The sequence below is a fragment of the Artemia sp. Qi Xiang Cuo genome, chromosome 13 (genome assembly GCF_049724085.1).
Source record: "Artemia sp. Qi Xiang Cuo chromosome 13, ASM4972408v1, whole genome shotgun sequence".
In the NCBI taxonomy this organism is placed as follows: domain Eukaryota; kingdom Metazoa; phylum Arthropoda; class Branchiopoda; order Anostraca; family Artemiidae; genus Artemia; species Artemia sp. Qi Xiang Cuo.
In genome coordinates, this window is record NC_142806.1 from 38,701,019 (window position 1) to 38,723,176 (window position 22,158).

Here is a 22,158-nt window from a genome sequence, read left to right on the forward strand (position 1 = left end):
ATTTCTGATCGTTTTTAAATAATGCTTGGAAATTCGGCGCCCCCTTCATGAAACTTCCCTTCCCCCATGAAAAATTCCTCCATGGAAAGATCCTCCCACGTAACCCCCGCCCCTCCCCCCCCCCCTAGAAAAAAAACCCTGGAAACGTCTGTATACTTCCCAATGACCAATGCTATATGTAAACAATGGGCAAAGTTCATAACTTTTAGCCCTTCTCCCAGGGACTGTGGGGGATTAAGTCATCCTCAAAGACATAGTTATTTGATTTTCGACTATGCTTAACAAAATGGCTATCTCAAAATTTTGATCGGGTGACTTTGGGAAAAAATGAGCGTGGGAGGGGGGCATAGCTGCCCTCCATTTTTTGGTCGCTTAAAAAGGGCACTAGAACTTTTAATTTCCGTTCGAATGAGCCCTCACGCGAGATCCTAGGACTTCTGGGTCGATACGATCACTCCTGAAAAAAAAAGAGCTTGAAACCTGGATAGTAGGGTTCTCTAATACGGTGAATCTGATAATGTGATTTTCATTAAGGTTCTATGACTTTTAGGGGCTTTTCCCCCCTTTTTTCGAAAATAAGGCAAATTTTCTCAGGCTCGTAAATTTTGATCGGTAAGATAATTTTTTTTCCTTATGAGCAATTTACAATTCCAGACCAACTTGGATCATAACGGTATTGACCATGAAGATCGTGAAATTTCATCCGAAACTCATGGTGGTGGTCATGGAGACGCTGAGGAATTTGACTTTACTGAAGTGATGATCCATCAAGGGATTCACACCATTGAATATGTCCTTGGATCCGTTTCGCATACAGCTTCTTACCTTCGTCTTTGGGCTCTAAGTCTTGCTCATGCCCGTAAGTATATTTGTTTTGCAGTAATGATAAGTGGTACTTCATATTGAAATTTTGCTACCTGTTAGGCTCGAATCCACGGAAATCTGAATTCCGTAAAAACTGAGGAATCTTTTTTGGACTAATTTTTTTTTTTTTTTTTTTAATGCTCCATATTGAGGGAAGTCTTTTGAACGTGAAAAGGAAATATTCAGTTTTTTTCTTCTTAAGTGAAATTATAATCGGACCATTCCCCTTGCAAGCCTGTATCTGGGGCATATTTCCTTCTGGTTTGACTCTTTCCCAAATTCCGCAATATTGCGAAAAGATGTATGAACCGTACAATATATATTAAATGTTGGTTATAAAGGACGTGATATTGGGGATAATTATTTTTTTTTTCACCATGAGCCCCATTTTTCCCTATTATATAATATTGGCATCACGGCGATGATTTTGAATAATGTGTAAAACATAAAAAAGGTTATTATGATTAAGTCTGGCATCCTCCCCTCCCCTTCCAGATCCTGTATCCGTCACTGCAATTCAGTTACTACCTGCATCAAATTATCTCTCAAAGCAAACTGCATCAAGCTTTTTGTTCTCATTCCTCAGTATTAATAGTTAAAGATAATTTTTCGTCAGTTTGATCATTAACCTTGAGGTAACTTTGTCATGCCAAGGAAATTATAACCTGACCTCTCTTAGTGATTGCGATGTACATTACATTGTGACTAACATTAGGGCTATATATCATGTTTAGCAATGTAATTTATGTCACTGATATTGTGATAATTAGCGGAATTGTTTTGGAATTCATGATTTATTAATTATTTTTACTTTCAGAGCTTTCCGAGGTTCTCTGGTCTATGGTCATGAGGATTGGGTTAAGTGCCACGGACTGGACTGGGGGGATAATGCTTTGGGTTATTTTCACAGCATGGGCAGCTCTTACTGTTAGTATTTTGGTTGTTATGGAAGGATTATCTGCTTTCTTGCACACTTTACGTCTTCATTGGTAAGTTATTTTTCTTACATTTTAGGAATTTAGAGTTGTGCCACTGTTGTATTCCCTACCGTGCAATCTATTGGAATTGACCTTAAAGTAGAAACAGAATCAAGATATATCGTAATCATTTCAAAATAGTATCTAATCCTCAACAAGAAGAGGGCACTCTGAAATAGATGTATTTCGAATTCTGACATAAAAATCCGAGGGCAGATGGATAAGCATTCATTTTCTTAGCACAATAATTACATTTCATGTGAGTTATGTCATAAGGATGTGCTTTGCTTTGCAGAATGGTCTAATGTCATGAGTTAGTTTGAAAAAAATAATAATAGATAGATAGATAGTTTATTTTAGCCCACCATTAAACAAAAACATGGTATAGTATAAGACACAAAAAAGGAAAAAAAAGGAACAACACGAAAAACGCTACTTCAAGACGATTAAAGTATATACACTCCACACACTCATAGCTCGTATATTACGTGCAACGGCAGAAAATCATATATATATATATATATATATATATATATATATATATATATATATATATATATATATATATATATATATATATATATATCAAGTGCACCTTTTCTAGCATTGCTTTCCTGCTCTGCCACAACTTCACCCGAATCTGGAATTTGATGCTTATTCAAGAGGAACGTATTCCTCCCGAAAAATGGTATACGTACCAAAAACTTTAAATATTTACATAACACGGACCGAACACTTAGCCGCTCTGTTTCAGTAAACCATTCCCAATGCGGGGAAAGGTAGAGAACATGTGGCAATGCCAATTCTCTGTATAGCCTCGCAAAAATTTGCCAGTTATACGAATATTTCAGTGGGGCCAGTTTACCTTAACTCACTCGCAAATGTGACACAAGGGTATCGATGCACAGAGTTCTCGTTGTTTTCTTTTCTCGGCCGTATGGAAGAACTAAACATTTAAGTGAAGAATATGGCGTGATAGTAGCATCATCTACAGAGACAGATGGCACTGGTTCCTTTCGTTTTGAAGAGTGGAGAAACAAAAATTGAATTTTAGGCCATTAACTTGTAGATTAATAGCACTGTAACCAGATACACGCTTATCTAAATTATCCTGCAGTACATTAAAAAAAATCAACATAATTAAATCATCATCATAACTTATTAGACTCAGATCACAAAGATCAAGGCTTAGCCCACCAGAAATTCGTTTTGTTAGCTTAGAAGTCAAAGTGTTAAATAATAACGGACTTAAAATATAACATTGTCGGAGTCCTCTCTTTAGTTTAATTGGTGCACTAAGTCTTTCTAGTCCAAGTTCCACTCTTATTTAGCTATTGGAGTACCCGTTTGATAACATAGCTACTATAAGGACGTTAACACAAGCCTCCAGCAGGGTCTGGAAAACAACAGACTGGATTACTGAGTCAAATGCAGCAGAAATATTGACACTACATGTATAGACAGATACCCCAAGTGATTCGGCGTTGGCAAGGATAAACTTTAGAAGTCTGTGGGCGAAAGCACAGCTGAGGTGTTTTTAGAACCCAAACTGTCTACAATCTATAAGGTACTTCGATATAACTTCGCTAAGAACCAATCTTTCCAACACTTTGCTCAACGTACTTGGAACAGTAATCAGCCTGCAACTTCCACACTCATTTGTGTTTTCCTTTCTTTAGAATGTTTGCAACGACTCCGATACAAAACGAGTTGGGGACGGTGCCACTATCAATCCACATATGAAAAAGTAGGTTCAGATGTTGAAGCAAAAACGGGGAACCATTACGCAGATGATTACCATTGATCGAAACCGGGAGCCTTATTACCCTTCAACTGGCGAACAGCCCTCGAAACGCCAATCTTAGATACCACGATTAGAGAAATAATTTCTCTTCTTCAAATGCGGATCAAGACGCGATTTAAGCGATTCGTCATATTCCCTTTCTAAAGGAATATCTTTTGACCCAAAAACCTTCGAATAATGTTTTAACCACTGCTCCTCACGTATCGTGGCACAAGGCTTCGCCTGTATTTTGAAACTTTTAAACTTTTTCCAAATTTTTCGAGGGTCACGGATCGCCTCTTCCGAAGCAGTTTCTGCGTCCTTCACTTTCAGCTCATCCACAAATTCTTTGTATTCTCTCTTCACGAAAGAGATTGAAGATCAAACCAGACCTCGCCTTGCCGGATTCACACCACACAGAATACAACATCTTAGACCTCTTTTTCACATGATTCACATAAGGATGGTCACTCCATCCCCTTTTTTTTGTTCCTTGTCTGATAAGTGCACTAGGTACAGCTACAGACTCAAATAAATTATATAAAAATGAGAAATCAAACTGACGATTAATAAAAACTTAGTTCAGTTAGTACTTGGTAACAACCTCGAAAGTGAGTTCAACGTGGAATAAGGGATTGATGGAAGGTTGTGTTTTATCTCCCTTTTATATGAATTATTTTGATGGATCTTGTCTTGAGAAAATTAACAAAGGATATGGGAGAACATGTTTCTTAATGAAAAGGTTAAAATGTCTTCTATTATGGAGACGCAAATTTAAATTACACAAATGATTTGAGTGTCCCAGGTAAAACTGTTGGCGAAATGAACCAGTTTTGGAAAGTTTTGAGTATCCAAGAGTTAAGGAATTTATTTATATGGTCCTACAGAAAACTGGACAACATTATGCTGAATTCTTCCAACCCCATGAACTTGAAACTTATGAACTTTAAACTTAGGAAATAATCAGTTCGAATTCAGTTAAGAGAATTAAAAAAGACACAACAAGTTTTTTCGACTGAAAGTAAGTAGAAATATTAAAACTCAAAACAAACAGAAATTATTCCGTATGTGAAGGGGCTGCCCCCCTCCTTAATACCTTGCTCTTTACGCTAAAGGTTTTAACACTTTTAAAAAAGCTTCCAACGGCCCTTGTGTTTCAGGAGTCGTCCTTAAAAAATTGGGACAAGCATTTAAGCTTTAGCAGAATATCGGAAGGGGTTTCCTTTGACAGAAGTGAAAATGTTTAGTGCCCTCTTTAAGTTTTGGAATAGATTGTGCCACAACAAAGTTCTGTTTTCTACCATTTTATGCTACAAAACGTCAAATTTTGGTCAAGTGGTGCCAATATGTCAGAGAATATAGATTCTGCTATTGCCAATCCGTATGTTAGAGTCTAAAATATTTGACTTGAGGCCAATGGGTAGCATTCAATTCAATTCAATTCAATTTATTCGAATAAAAACATAACACAAACATTAATAACAATAAATATAATATAATATAAATTTTTAATGACCAAGAGAAAAAAAAATTAAATTAACACCGAAAGAGAAAAAAAAAAAAATAGAAGAATAAAACATGGGTAATTAGACCGAATTTGTTAAATATGGAAAGATTAAATTATACCATCAAGTTTTGTTACATTTTTATACAACTTGCAAGAACTTGCGGCTAGTTCAACACTAGAGGGACTTTTGTTCCAGTGAATAATAGATTTGTGAATGGGAGATTGTTGGGCAGCACTTGAAACACATTTAGGAATTTTAAAGGCTCTATTGGATGAACGGAGACAGTGGGCTTCCGAATTATTAATATTATAATAGGTTAGGAGTTGAGGTGGAAGATTATTGTGGAAAGCAGAGTAAGCAAGCGATAAATTTAGTTTTTGTATGATTTGATCAAGTGGAGCTATGCCAAAATCTGAATACAAATCACGAGTTGGATATAGACGGGGAAGCCGAAAAACTGCTTTAATGGCGCGGTTTTGGGCAAATTTGAGTTTTTTAATGAAGGACCGTTTTGTATTTCCCCAAACTGATCCGCAATAAGAAAGGTAAGGAAAAATAAAGGAATAATAGAGGGTGACTAGGATGTCAGGAGGAAGAAAATAATTCACACGGTTAATCATAGCTACTTGTCTCAAAATTATTGCTGTTATGTAAGAAATATGATTAGAGAATGACAAGCATGAGTCAATAAATACACCAAGAAACTTGGCAACCTCCACTTGTGGGAGGATGTCGGAGGAGTACCTGAGACCAAGAGCAGGTTGAATAACGTCTTTGTTGTAGGGGGTTCTGAATAACACTATTTGACTTTTTTGCTATTAATGGTCATGTTATTCGTAAGGCACCACGCCTGGACTCTGTTCAGAAGGACTTGGGCAGAGGTTACTGCCAATGGTAGATTGGTGCCAGTGATGAAGAAGTTGCTGTCATCAGCAAATAATACAGGATACACTGAAGGGCCCAGGTCTATAACAAGATCATTGATATACAGGAGAAATAAAATAGGGCCTAGAACGGAGCCTTGCGGGACACCCCTCCGAACAGGTAAGGGCTGAGAGGATACTCCACCCAGGCTCACACTCTGTACCCTTCCAGATAGATAAGAATCAAACCAAGAGAGGGGAACACCACGAATACCGTAGCTATTTAATTTACTTATTAAAATACTATGATCGACCATGTCAAAGGCCTTAGAAAAATCCAAAAATAAGCTCAATACAGTTTTTTTAAGGTCGAGTTGTGAGCGTATGAACTGTGTGGCGTCAATTAGAGCATGAGAAGTTGAGACTTTCGGCCTAAAGCCAGATTGTTGAGGAGAAATCAAGGATCCGGACTGCTGACTGTCAAACAGAAAGGGAGACAGACGTCTGAAGATGATTCTCTCGAGCACTTTGGATATAACAGGAAGAATTGAGATTGGACGATAATTACCTATCTCAGTTGGATCGCCCTTTTTAAGAACTGGAATAACAATGGCTGACTTTAGTAAATCAGGGAAAACTCCGTGGGTTAAAGATAGGTTGGCAATATGCTTGATGGGCTCGTAGACAAAAGGAGATATGGTCTTCAGGAGCTTCTTACTTAATCCAAAACAGTCAGGAGTAAAACTATTAGGGAGAGAACCGATGATTTGAAGTACCTCATTGCTATCAGTTGGGCAGAAAAACATGGATCTAAAATTGAAGCAAGGGAATACAGCCTGTGAGGTGGAGCGGGAGTCAGTATGATGAACATTCAAAAAATAATTATTAAATGCATCAGGTGTGTCTTTAAGGCGAATAGGTATAGACTTTGATTTTCTATTTTTTGAAAGTATATCATTAATGGTGGACCAGATCTTTTTCAGATTTCCTTTGCAATTGAGAATTTTTGTATAATAATAATTTTTCTTCGCTTCACGGATGAGTTTAGTGTATAAGTTTTTATAATGTTTATAATTAGATAGGTCAATATCACTACGGGTCTTACAGGCTAACTTATATAATTTGTTTTTACGATATGAGGAGACAATGAGGCTATGTGACATCCAGGGGCAAATAGGGATATTTTTTCGGTTAGGTTTACGAATAGGAAAAGTTGAATGGATAATCTCACTTAGCCTTTGCGCAAAACCATTTGTGGCAGAATTTACCTCGTGACAATTTAAGACATCGGACCAGTCAGTGGTTCTTAGGCAATCGATGAAATGGTTTATATTTGCAGAACTGTAGTTTCGAGTAGGTGTTGGGATATTAATTCTAGACCGTAGAGGTAGTGGTTGCGAAGGTAGAGACAAGTAAATAGGAAAATGGTCTGACAGATCCGAAAATACTATATTTGAGGACAGGTCATTTCCCAGGGACGTGGATACAAAAATGTTGTCAATTAATGTTTAAGTTGATCTCACAGGCTCGACTCTACTGGGGAAAAAAATTGTGGGTAGAAGACCACTCGCGGTTACCGATTCAAAAAAAGTGTCAGATTCAATATTTTTACCAACATTGAGTAGGTTGCAATTAAAGTCCCCAAGAACTATTGCCTTTTTATGGGGTAGGTTAATAAAATTAGAAAAATCATCAAACAGATTACAAAAACATGAGGTCGGAAATGGAGGAGGTTTATAAAATAAGGAGAGTATATAGGAATTTTGGCCGATAACTATGTTTACAATTATTGAATAAATACATCTGAGATTTAGTTGTGTAGAGAAAATAGATTCGCACTCTGATAGCCTGGTAAAATTTACATTCGAACGGATGTAAAGTGAGATACCACCAGAACAGTTAGTCAATCTCCTGGGCATATGGATTATTTGGTAACCAGGGAGTAAAAAATCACTAGTGTCATCATTATCGGAAAGCCATGTCTCTGTTAATCCTATTACATCGAAAGGGCAGACACCATTAATTGAAATTAAATCTTTAAACTTGAGCCACTTATCCCGGATGCTTCTGATGTTGAAACAAAGAACATTAAGGGAATTATTATTTACTAGTTTTGGCTTCACATTAGTAGCAAAATCGAAAATATCAAGGTATTTACAACTAGCATTTGTTAAGGTACCAGGGGGGCTGCTTATAGGGTTGGCATGCTGATTATCATCTATATCGGGATAATTAAAAACAATGTTATTGGAAAGGGATAAATTAGTTAAAAACGAAAAGTCACACATTAAATAGTCGTCAGGCGTTCTGATTGTGACTCAATCAGCCTATGTTGGCTTAAAACACTCTCAATTTGAATTTCTGCTTCGGAAACTATGGTCTCGCCAAAGTGGGTTTTTGCCAAATTCTTCAGAATAATGCATATCAACTGATTGGGTAACTCTAATTGGGAGATGAGCATAGAGGTAACTGTAAAGCTGGCTAATTTAAAGTACACGTTTGATTCATCTTCCAAAGCATTTGGAGAAACTGGGTGAAATCTGTGGGGAGTAATTCCAGGTAGCTTTGTCGGTCTTGATGTCTTTCCTTGCGTAGGATTTTCCGAAAGGGGGTTCTTCAGGTTTTTTGGGGGGCACTTGCTATCAAGGGGAACCATGCATTAGTTTTGTCTCGGATGAGATTATTCTGAAAATTTTCAACACTAGGGGAAGCATTGGGAACTCTTGGTGTCCTGGGGGATGCTGGTTGCTTGGGGCCTGTTGGTGGTTCAGGGGCTGTTGGTTGCCTGAGGCCTGTTGGGGGACGGGGGACTCTTGGTGTCCTTGGGACTTGCATTGCTACAAAAGGGATTGGAAGTTGTTGCTCTTTTGCTAATCTTAGTATCTCTGCCCTTTGTTTATATTTGGGACAGCTTCCTTTATCTAGGGACTGGTGTTTGCCCTTACAATTAGTACATATTGGGTCAAATTGACAGTTTGACTCATTATGGTCCTTGCCAAGGCAAATCTTACAAATGTTGGAATCCTCTCTACAGTATTTATCTGAGTGACCAAGCTTTAGACATTTAATACACTGTAATGGCTTTTCTTTGTAAGGCTTGAAAGATTTTTGTTGGCCAAAGAGGAACACTTTGTCAATATTAAATTGACCTTGAAGCTCAAACAACACAGTTTTAAAGTTTGAGGTTTCAGTGGTTTCGCGACCAAGGGTATGAACACTAGAGACCGGAATGCATTCACCTTTTCCATTCATCAATGCTTCCATCAGGTCCGAGTTTAGAAATGATTTAGGGATATTGTAGAGCACTATCTTTGTTTTTATTGGGCTTGGGGACCACAGATGGGCTGTGACAACAACATTTTCAACACTTTTTAGCTCCATTACCTTTTTCACTGATATGGGATCGTTCAAAAGGATATCTAGGGATCCTGATCTGTTTATATTCATATTAAAGTTGCATCGAATAGTCTTGAAGAGAGATACTCGCAACTTTGGTAGATCATGGTTGGTAAACAAGCAATTATCAGATTGGGGAACTAGTTGAATAATTACCGGGGAATCGGCTGGATTTCTTGAAGAGTTGTTCGTGGTATCGGTTAGATGTATTATTGCTGAATCTGGTGGACTTTTTGTCCTCTGTCTTCTACGCTTAGCCGAGTTTACTATCTTAAAGCCTTCTTCATCTTTTTCAGTATCAGTTGTTGAGGGGGATGGACATTGGGTGGTATCCATGTTTAGGGTATGAATACTCTTCAGAGAGGTCGCTGGTACATTCGCAGCTTTAGGGGGGTTCTAGCAAGGGCTTTTGAAGATGGTTGAAACGGTGACTTACTCATATCCCTATGAGGAGGTTGTTTTGGAGGCTCCTTTTTTCCAAACATTTAAGCTATTCAAACTCACAAATTCGAACACTAATTTGAAATTGTTTCACAATAAATTCAAAATAATCAACAATAACGAGAAAAGTACCAGTAATCTGGTTTAGTGTTTACTAATCAGTTGCCAAAAATTTAAATATTCACTATTTTAACAAAGTTAAATAGATTAATGGGTCACCTTAAGTCAAAGTATCCACAAGTCTTATCCAAGAGAGGAATTATTCACGTTTTGTTCACAGGTTAGGTTGCAAAATTGCTGGTATCCAGATTCTAAATAATTCACAAGAGAAGTCTTATCAAAAACATGAATTAATCACGTTTTTGTACACAGGTTAGGTTGCGAAATTACAGGAATCACAGGAGAAGTGTCTCCTCTGAACTCTCAATCAAGACAGCATGGGTAGCATGACTGTTCAAGACTTCCCTCGATATTCCTTTAACTTAATCTAATACCGTCTTTTAAATATTCTTCCCCAGTTTCTATGATGGCATCAATTCCTACTTTCTTTGCTATAGGTTCTTTTTTTTGTAGCTTTGATTCGGTACCGCTTGTAGTAGATCCTCTTTGACTATTATCGTGAAGAATCCAATTTTTCTCTCTCAGTAGCGCCTCTTTTCTGCTGATAATTTTTGCGCGAATGCTAAAGAAAATTTTGGCAGTATTTTGGGTGGACTGTCTCTTACCTAGAGTCAAGCACATGATGCACGATATTCCGTGCAATAATAAATAAATAAAAAAAAAAACAATGTCTTTACATTTGGTCGACTTTGTCGCACTTTTTTAGTCTACGTGAATCACGTCTCTTCCTCTGAGAAAATTGCATATTTGTTTCTACGTCACACCCAAAACCGATGGTTGCTCACCTATTATTACTCTTTTGAATAATTCAGCGTCCGTTTGGGCTCGATTGAACAGTTTTTGAGACTGTAAATCGGTGTTGTTTTTGCTCGTCTGGAAACAAGTTATGGGCTGAATTTTGCTAACGCTATGCATGTTCAAATCTCGGTTAAAATTGACTGAATCGTATAGAAACTTAAATTCAGGCCTTTTGCTGATTCCCCATGTGTAAGTTTGCGGTCTGAACGCAGTTAATTGCGAACTTATACAGAATTTAGTGAGTTTTTAGTAGGGAAGACAGATTGGATCGTTGGTCACTGGTCATTCTCGACTGACTCTCGCCCATCTTTGAATCTGTCAAAAAAGACATAAATGTTTGACTGGGTCAGACATTATTCTTCAAAGCTGTTTTTAAAAGTTAATAAATTTGTTATCAAAAGCAAATTTCTCAGTTTTAGAACTAAATTTCACACAAAGACGCTGTCCCTATATTTCATCCCTTCTGCATAATTAATAATACGCCAAGAAGCTCAGACACGCCCGCACTCAGCAAGTTGCCACGCTATATTGAACAAAAATATCTTTGTGCTTTTCAACACGTATTAAGGACGCAACAAACCATCACCTCCATGCTAATGGGCAAATGAATCTACTTCTCCTTAGCAGTGGTGCCACCCGTCTCCAAACTTTTCAATCATATCTCGTATGCTAGATTGCCTTATAGTTCATCTGAACTGGATCTAGCTTTTGGCTTAGGGATATGTCATAAGGCTCTTCATTGTGTTTTGGCATTTGTCGCTTTCGGTAGAGTTTAGAATATAGAATTTCTATGCAAGTCCAAACCATTCGGAATTTGTTGCCAGGTGTACATTTCTGTTTAAAGTTCCTTGACTATGGATCATCGAAAATTTTGACTGAGTATTCAAATTTTACTTAAAATTTGAGTTTCTATCCAACATTTTAGTTCTTAAACAAATAAACTAAGGATTTTTTTTTTTTTTGAAAGAAGAAATTTTCTTTCTTTCCTGTAATTTTGATTAGTATCTTTATTTTCTTTCTTTTTTGTTGTTGATGTTTTGAGAAATAAAGCCTAACTTGTTCAAAATAATTATCGTTTTCAGTAAAGTGTAAATGACATTCACGTCTTTTAGAGGGTTTTAGCGGAGACTCCGGCCTTCATTGCGCTAGCTCTTACTTTTAAACCTTGAATAGCACTGTGACTCAATTTGGTTGCTGTTGATCTTATGACAAATAGAAAAAGGCCCCACTGTTATCTGTGCTATTCTCTGTTCGTTTTAGGTTTCACCTATTCATCCATAATAGTATCTGTTATTTTCGTGTTTGAAGCCGTTATTCTCATTGATTTATTCGTTTTTTTTTTATTTCATTAGTTCTTTCATGGTAATTTCTGCTCCTTTTAAGTTTGACTTACGAGATGACTGTTTCTCGTCGTTTGAGTTTTTAATAAGGCTCTTCGTTTTCTCTGAAAACTTTTTTTTTTGTTATTTTTTGTAAATGGATTTCTGTTATTTTTTTAACTGACATAGTTTTATTTTGGATTAGATATAGAAATTATTTCTTATAAGAATTATGAGTATATGAGAAAAGTTTTCGCAGTTTTTATGCTTAAAAGCTAAAATGTTGAACTGCAGTTAACATTTTAGGTAAAACTTGAATATTCATTCAAAGTGTTCGATCAGCGATATTTTTTTTATTATTATTATTTGCTCTAGAATTGAAGATGGGATAGGGAGAGGGAGTTTTAATCATATTGATTGAAGATCTGCACAAGTTTGATCTTTTATTAGGCTGCAGCAATCCTCATTTCTAGCCTGTAGACACCCTCGATTGAGGGTATAGACGCTCTCAGTCTACCATTTTATTACAATAATCTTTTCGTTCACTTAAATAACCTATTGAGCTTTGTGTTTACAGTCAAAGTTCAAAGAGTTCCTCCCGTTCAGCTGAATGGACGGTTACTGCATTAAGCATGAGGTTGATTAGTAGTCAGATAACATCAATCGATTAAGCGTAATGTCTACAGCTCTTTCAGTTAATAAATGATGCAGCTTGCACTTGCAAACTTAAAAATAATCTATAGATTTACAGAACCTGACTTCCCCTTCAATGAAAGAAACGAAAGACGTTCGTCTCAACGGGTGGAATTCTTTGGACAGATTTCATCCTGAAAATGATTCCTAAGACCTTGCTCAGAGGCCCTGAGATTCTAACTTGCCTGGTGCCCCCTTGGTCCACTACTTGAAATATAAAGAATTATTACCCTATAAATCTATCTTTGGGAATTTAACTAAATTTATAATAGGTGGAATTTGAAGTTTTGTTTTCGTTTAATTTTATTAGAAAAGTTTTCATATTTTTATAAGCTTTTATTATACTTGATTTGTTATGGTGGAATCATCAAGCTTGTGTCTTTTCACACAGTAAATCTCTAGATTTAAGGAATGGGTGAGGCATTCAAGCTGTCATGTTTATGTGAAAATTCCGGCAAATTGGTAAATTTCCTTGTTGCACTCCTTCCTTTGATGTCCTATGACCCATGTTCTTTCTTCACTTATTGGTTGATGCGGGACTGAGTAAGGGTTGGTAAAAATCTTCAACCCATGACATTCCAACTACATTTAATTCCAACTGGAATTAAACGACTGAAAATGAAATTTCTTTTGTTAGGTTATACTTTGGGGAATACATTCATTACATATCAAACTTCACGATGCACTGTGCCTGTCTGTGTGTGAAACATTAGTGGCATTTGATTTCAGTGGTGGTGGGGAATATTTTTTAGCAGACCACTCGAATTGGCTCTCACTTTCTCTAAAGTAGGGGTACTTCTTAACCGGGGGTGTGCACACCCACGGGGTCCCAAAGAACGATGTCCGTGATTATTTGCTAAAGATGGTATAGAAAGGGTTTGTAAAGATTACCTAGTATGTTACATGAACGAAAGCAAACATATTAATGCATAAATCCATGAATAACCGGAGAAAAATTAAAGAAATACAAAAAAGGATAGGCACTAAAGAAGGATATTTAATAAAGAATGGGATATTTAAGTTTATTTAGGGGCTCTAGGGAGGATATGATGGTAGTGTCTTAGTTTGCTTATGTTACGTATAAAAAAGTAAAAACAAAATTGCTTAGAAAGAGGTTTGTTCTATCCCCCTTTATATGGGTCATAACTTTCCTGGGCTTAGGTTATGCTGACGATTTAAGCATCCTAGATGAAAGTGTGAGCAAAATCAATGAACTTTTAGAGTTTTTAAGAGTTAAGGGTGCTAGAATAGGTTTGAAAATTAATGATAAGAAGACTAAGTCGCTAAGGCTAGGAATAAGTGAAGATGAAAAGGTGACGTTGGGTAATGAAAAGATTGATCAGTTGGACAGCTTCACTTACCTTGGTAGTATTATTAGTAAATATGGTGGGAGCAGTGAAGATGATAAAAGTTGAATAGCTCTAAACTCGGGGTGTTTTTCACTGTTGAAAATTTTTTGGAAGAATAGGAAGATAAGTATGCAAACCAAAATTAGAAAAAGGGCTGGAATTCTGCACCTTATAGGACTAAAATCATACAAGGGTTTTCTAACTATTTTATTAGTAAGCAGAAACTAAGTGTACTATGGTCCCTCCTATACCCTTCCCCAATCACTTTATTTTATTTACATAAAGAAAGGCATTTTGCACCTTGTTGAAGTCGAATCAAGCAAGGACTCTCAGTCCATACTTTTGGAGGCATAAAAAGTTTGCCCCTCCAACTTCCCCCGCTCCTTCATTGACAACTTATTAGCAAAACAAAAACTGACATGTTGCACCTTGTTTGAAGCAGAATTACAAAAGGGTTTTCAGTTGAATAATTGGAGAACCAAAGTGGGTAAGAGGGCTTCCAATCTCGTCCTGCTCGCCCAACTACTAACTTTTAAGAAACAAGCAGGCACGCTACATCTCGTTTGAAGCACAAACCTGGAATGATTTTTAATTTGAACTAGTGAAGGAACAAAGAGGGGCCACACTCCAAAAGTGTCCAATCCGTTTCCACCAAATTTGGAAAAAATTCTGTAAGTCTGCAAAGCCACAGTGACGACAGTAGTTAATGTTGTTCTGAAGCATGGGCGCTCCGAAAAACAGATGAAGATTTTGCAAGATGTTTTCCAGAGAAATTGCCTACGGATTGTTCTCGGTACTCGGCTGACTGACCGAATTTCGAACAGTAGGCTGTGCGAAAAGTTTGGTTCAATCCCGCTTTCCAGAGATATAATGAGAGAAAGGTTGAGATGGCTAGGTCACGTTCTGCAAATGAAAGATTATCGAAGATTGTCCTTTTCGGCCAACTGTCTAGGGCTAAACGGAAAGCAGGTCGTCTGCGGTTGGGGTGGGAGGATGTCATAAAGACAGATTTAAGGGAAATGGTAACTTCCTGGGAGGGTGTAAAGAAGGAGGCTTTGAATAGATTGGGACGGAGGATGAGCGTGCGTAGCTGTGTTGGCATAGCATGTAAGAAATAGTAGGTGTTATCTATTCAGGTATACAAGAAGTAATGTGCACAAGAAGGCATTGGCTTCGGTAGACTTTTTATCAATATGACATTCTGTTTGAAATTATGGAAAATGATAACATCCACAGGTTGAATAGGGCCGACTTGAACACCACCAGGTATAAATTCAGTAAAAAGGAAAGGCGATACAAATCAATATGTCAACGTGTAGGCTATTTTCTTTAATCGTGAAACAAGTTTTGGACACAGTTATGTCAGTGTCTTTCAAGTGAAAGCTATCAATATGAAATCAGTGATTATTTTATTTGAAATGTAATAGTAAGGTTGCTCATAACTTTCACTCATGTTTCAAATACGTTCAGTCTGTAGGCGTTTTGAATGAGGCACCGTCTGTAGTACTTCCCGTCATTTTAGTGCAAATAATAATTCGAGCGTAAAACGACTAAAAATTTCCATCCATCCATAGATGAAACCCAAAAAGTATAGAAATTACAATAAATAATCACGTCAGACTTAAATGATCAGAAACTAAGACATACGGGAGCAGAGCAAACGCCCATTTGTCTTGTAAAAACTAGAATGTCATTTACGCTTTACTGAAAAAAATTTTTGTTTTGAGCTACATCTTCTTAATAGTCATAACATTAAAAAGAATGAAAGCCACCTTAATAACCAATATTACTGAAAAGAAGTAGCAAAATGTAGATTTGATATATACTGATGTCCCAGCAATTTTAGATATATTAACGTTATAATAGAGAAAATGGTTAAGACGTATTTTTTTCAGTAAAGCGCAACTGACGTCCTTGTCTTTAGAAGACACAGAGGGGGAGGGGGTAGCCCCACTATTGTTGGTGGTAGTTTCAGTTTGACGTGATTATTTATTATAATTTCTGTTCCTTTTGGGTTTCATTTATTTACGATGGAGATTTATGGTTTTTTTTAACGCTTGAATTACTATTTGATTTTATTTCTGCTCGTCTTTAATGTAGATCTTTACTTTTTTTTGAAAAGCTTCTTTTGTGGAAATTAATTATTGTTGCTTTTAATTGACATAGTTTTTTTAAATTTGTTAATAAATCGAATGTTTGTAAAACTTTTTGCTTTTTTTCTCCTTAAAAATCAAGATTTCTGCTTGCTTTCTATATTTTGAACAAATTTTGCAACATATTTTAATGATTGTTGTACGGTACTACCGAACTTTGGGTGGATAAGTACGTGGAATATTATCCAAACAAATGGATTAAACACCTGCATAATCTTTGAGCTTCTATGGAACTGAAGCCATTCTGACCACCATCATGTTACAACCTTGAGTATATACAAATACTAGTCGACCATCCCTCTCAACATGCTCTGAAAGTTTCAACTGAACTCCCATTGGCCGTTCCTGAGATGTCGCAGATACACCCTTTTGAAAAGCATGGATGCAAATAGTATCATTTGATTTAATTCATCATCCTCGTCCTGAAAGTTTTATCCTTTTACGTTTAGCGCGAGATATTGCAGACACGTCTTTTGACCATTTGGATTCTTGATTCAGTTCAGCATCCCCAAAACACATACCCTCTAGTTTCAACTTAATGCCCTTAGTCATTTCTGAGACATTGCAGATACGCCCTTTTGACGACCTGGAGGTCCATGGTCTCCTCGATTTAGATCCACTTTTGACCCTAGAACCTTCAATTTCTAATCAAAAGAATCCCAACCGAAATTTTTATGACAAGCTATTCCATGCGAAGTGACCTTGTGAAAATAAAAATAATCACAGAAGACTTATTGCTCTTTACTCAGGCAGCGCTACTAGCGCCGATTTTGCATCGACAAAAGATACTTTTAACCTTCACACTGAAGTGCCTATGTGCAAAAAGCATCTTTTGAAATTTTGGATATCCTTTCAGAAAAAAAATCTAAATGCGCACTGTCATCGCGTATGTTCTAAAACTCACTTATCACTAATGATTTTCAACCGTTTGTTATAATTTGCATTCAAAGACAATACTACTACTAAAAACTCACTGAAAAATCAAGCCGCATTAGGCCAACATACCTACGCACGCTCCTCCTTCGTCTCAATCTATTCAAAGGCCCTCTCTTTACACCATGGGCGCCCATATGTGGGGGCTCTCGCCCCCCCCCCTGGCTGAATGATGCTATTTTTATATTTGTGTCCGGAGATTTCTATTATATAGCATTAAAAGTGCCAATTAGACGAGGTTTGCCCCCCCCCCTGGAATTCAGCTTATGGGCGCCCATGCTTTACACCGTCCCAAGAAATTCTCATTTCCCATGAATATTTTCTTACGAAATCCTCCCACCCCATTTGAGGACGACCTGTTTTTCATTTGACCCAAACGGTTGGCCGACTTGGACAATATGTCATCCTTCATCCGCACAACGTATCCTAGCCATCTCATCCTTTCTCTCATGATAGCCTTAGAAAGCGGGATTGGACCTCATTTTTAGAACAGCGTACTGTTTGAGATACGGTCAGTCAGTGGGGTACCCAAAACAATCTGTATTCAATTTCTCTAGAAAACATCTAACAAATCATCCTCCGTTTTAAGAGCGCCCACACTTCAGAACCATACTTGACCACTGTCATCACCTTAGCTTCCAATATTCTAATCTTGGTTCGCAGAATTACCTTCATATTCTTCCAAACCTGTTTCAACACTGAGAAAACACCCTGGGTCTTGGCTATTCTACTTTTAACGTCTTAAATACACCCACCGTTTTTACTAATAATGTTACCTAGGTAAGTGAACTTGTCCACTTGATCCATCTTCTTGTTTCCCAAATTCATCTCTTCCCTTTAATTTTTTTTAGTCTTAACGACTTAGTCTTTTTAACATTAATTGTTAAACCAATTCTTGCACTCTGAACTCGCAAAACCTCAAAAATTTATTCATTTTCATCTAGGACGCTCAAATCATCAACATAACCTAAATCTAAGTTTACTTCCCCATTTCATTCCGTTATAAGGACTCGGGGATAAGGACTGATAAAGGATCTTTCTCCGTCTAACGACAATAGATATCTAAAATGATGGACGATTTGGACGTATTACTATGAGTGCTGAAGTGACAACTATGTTAGCCCCTTGTATGTATTAAATAAAAAAAACAGGTTTTTTAAACTGAAAGTAAGGAGCGACATTAAAACTTAAAACGAACAGAAATTATTCCTTATATAAAGGGGGCTGTCCCCTCCTCAACGCCTCACTCTTTACGCTGAAGTTTGACTCTGTCTCACAACTTTGTTTTTTAAAACAATAAAAAACTTTAGACTAAAGAGTAAAGCGTTGAGGAGGGGACAGCCACTTTCATATACGGAATAATTTCTGTTCGTTTTATGTTTTGATGTCGCTCCTTACTTTCAGATTAAAAAACTTGTTTTTTTATTTAATTTCTGATCGTTTTTTAGTTAATGCAGCTTTTGTTTTGGCTCGCCGTCATTGAATAAGTAAACAAAATTTGCATAAAAATTTTACTTTTCTTTTGCTAAATGGCTGTCTCTAAATTAGGTTCTGACGTACAAAAAAAAAAATTAGGTTATTAGTAATAAATATACGTAACTTAGAATTAACTTACGTAACGAACTTCTATATTCATAAATTTTTAACACGTATATTAGGGGGTTCGCCCCTAGTCAATACCCTGCTCTTTAAACTATAGTTCGAATTTTTTTTTCCAGTTCTTTAAAAATGACCTCTTAATCACAATCAGTTGATCAGTTGAAAAACTTGTTTTTTTTTATTTAATTCCTGATCTTTCTCTTTAATAATGCTGGGCAATCCGGCGCCCCCGTCATAGCAATGTCCCGTCCCCCATGAAAACGTCCTTCATGGAAAGATCCTTCCATATAGCCCCCCACCCTCTCCTTCCCCCACCTACCAGAAAAAATCTCCTCTGAAAAAGTCTGTATTCTTCCCAATAACCTATACTATATTTTAACATTGAGTAAAGTTCATAACTTTCAGCCCTCCCCCTGGGGACTTTGGGGGATCAAGTCATCCTAAAAGACATTTTTATCATATTTTCGACCATGCTGAACAAAATGGCTATCTCAAAATTTTGATCGGGTGACTTTGGGAAAAAAATGAGCGTGGGAGGGGGCCTAGTTGCCCTCCATTTTTTTTGGTCACTTAAAAAGGGCACTAGAACTTTTAATTTCCCTTCCAATGAGCCCTCCCACGATATTCTAGGACCACTGGGTCGATACGATCACCCCTGGGAGAAAAAAAAAAAAAAAAAAAAAAAAACAAACAAACAAATAAAAACACGCATCCGGGATCTTTCTTCTGGCAAAAAATGGAAAATTCCACATTTTTGTAGATAGGAGCTTGAAACCTCTACAGGAGAGTTCTGTGATACGCTGAATATGATGGTGTGATTTTCATTAAGGTTCTATAACTGTTAGGGGGTCTTTCCCCCTTTTTTCGAAAATCAGCCAAATTTTCTCAGGCACGTAACTTTTGATGGGTAAGATTAAACTTAATGAAACTTATATATTTGAAATCAGAATTAAAATCTGATTCTTTTGATGTATCTATTGGTATCAAAATCCCGTTTTTTAGAGTTTCGGTTACCATTGAGCCGGGTCGCTCCTTACTTACAGTTCGTTACCACGAACTGTTTGATTATAGTAATTTTAGTAGCTAAACTTGTTGTTATCTTCCATTTTAGATTGAAGGTAATAATTATAAATGATCGGCCAATAAAGATAATTGAATTCTGGAACATACCTATATATATATATATATATATATATATATATATATATATATATATATATATATATATATATATATATATATATATATATATAATATATATATATATATATATATATATATATATATATATATATATATATATATATATATATATATATATATATATATATATATATATATAGTAGAGAATATATATATATAGATATATAGAAACATATATATATATATATATATATATATATATATATATATATATATATATATATATATATATATATATATATATATATATATATATATATATATATATATATATATATATATATATATATATATATATATATATATGTTCCCTCTACTGTTTAGTTACGCCACTGATGGCATGTCAACTCTAGGCATTTGTGTTATTCGATCACTCAGCCAAGCATCCAAGAGAGAGAGAGATGCCTCGTTGATTAGCATAATGTACATAAAAACATATAGAACTGCTTAGTAAGTCTTTCAAAAATAGTTATGGCTGTAACAAAGGAGGATACCTACAGCTTTAAATCTGTATTCAACAGCAAATTAATATACTTTGTTCTTGTTTCAGGGTGGAATTCCAGAGTAAATTTTACGAAGGCGCTGGCTATATTTTTACACCATTTTCATTCGATAAACTGGCTGAAAGTTCAGAAGCAGAATAAAGTAAACTACCACAATTTTTATTTTTAATTAGTTTCGCTTAGCGGCAATGTCCGTGGCTTCTAGACTAAAATTAGGATGAAATCTTTGCATCCAGTTTGTTTCTTTGCTAAGTTATTAATGACATTATAAATTTTTTGCTGTGGTGTCATAAACAGTTCCATTTTAATGTTGTCGTTTTTGTTTGTCGTAAATATAAAGAATGAAATGAGTTACTTCATTTTTGTTAGTTTTGATTTGACGAGACTGTGCTTGCTTAGGTAACAAAGCTTGTTGATAGGAACTTGTTGGAGTATCTTTAAAGTTCTTGATTTCATCTTCGAATTGTTAAGCATAGGTATTATTTTTTTTTATTTACATGTGTCAAAAAAAGAGAAAAAGTTTCATTTCATAGCCATAACAAGATCATAGTTGATTTTTATTGAGATTCGCTCCTCCCAATAAAATCCTTCTTTCTCTTGAAAAGAAGCCAATACAATTTTAGCTATGTGCATCATTGGCTTACAAGATTTATAAATGTTTAATAACAATTAGCCTTTATTCCAATCGAATAGAATGTTCGAAAAAGTGCATGATTGATCACGTTCATTTATAGATGCACGAATATTGTCCGTGACTGAGCATTGCAATTAGAGAAGCTCCAGGATACGAAAACTCCTTCTTTTGTGACGGGTAATGAGACTTGCCACTTTACATATGATTCTGAAACTAAACCTAAATTCTGAATTTAGGTTTAGTTTCACCAGATAACATAATAACAAAAAGTTTACGTACAGTTCACTTATAATTATCCATAAATGATAATTCTAGAAATAAGTTCAAAGGTCTAGAAATAATGTCTTTGAGGATGACAACCCCCAGCCCTCAGAGCAAAGGTTGTAAGTTATGCTCAGGGCATATAAGGTTTTTATGGAACGGGTAGTTGTATATAAACTTTGGATCGGATGGAGCTCATTTGATTTGAAGTCGGAAGTTTTAGTGCCCTTTTTAAGAGGCAGAAGTGAATAGAGGGATGTCTGCCTCTCCCTTTCCCTAAAACATATCCGATCTAAATTTTAAGAGAACTATTTCGTTCAGCATTGTTGAAAGGTCCAGTATTGGGGATGTCAACCTCCTAACAGTCCTCAGGACAAGGGCTGTAAGTTAGGCAATTCGTTCATTGTTTACATATAGTTTATGATATTGAGAAAGGTATGCATGTTTGAGCTTAACTTTTGAAGGAGACGAAGGGTATTCAGCTGATCCTTTTAGAGAATTTTGAGCGGATTGTTGAACTAAATCAAAACACGCTATGTGTATACGGATTGTCAAAAGGGTACAACACAGGAATAACTGAGTATATTAATTTGGAAAATTCAGGAAATGATAAGGGAGATGGTCAAAAAGGCAATATTTGCGTGCTATCAATACTATTACAACCACCACCAGTACTACTGCCACTCCATTTACAGTAGTAAGGGGTAATTTGAACTAAATCAAAAGTTGCTATGTCCAGGCACATTGTCAAAATAACGTAT

The 22,158-nt window shown here is 36.2% G+C and overlaps 1 protein-coding gene across 3 annotated transcripts in view; it reads left to right on the forward strand.

The window, feature by feature from the left end:
- Positions 1-20,853, forward strand: part of Vha100-1 (V-type ATPase subunit a family protein Vha100-1) — a 91,160-nt gene extending 70,307 nt beyond the window's left edge. For all 3 annotated transcript variants that reach the window (XM_089099343.1, XM_089099345.1, XM_089099344.1), the window contains exons 14-16: positions 655-859; positions 1,682-1,853; positions 20,550-20,853. In XM_089099343.1, the coding sequence (XP_088955469.1) occupies positions 655-859; positions 1,682-1,853; positions 20,550-20,643 (471 nt within the window). In that variant the 3' untranslated portion in view covers positions 20,644-20,853. The remainder of the gene's footprint in view (positions 1-654; positions 860-1,681; positions 1,854-20,549) is intronic.
- Positions 20,854-22,158: the final 1,305 nt, after the last annotated feature.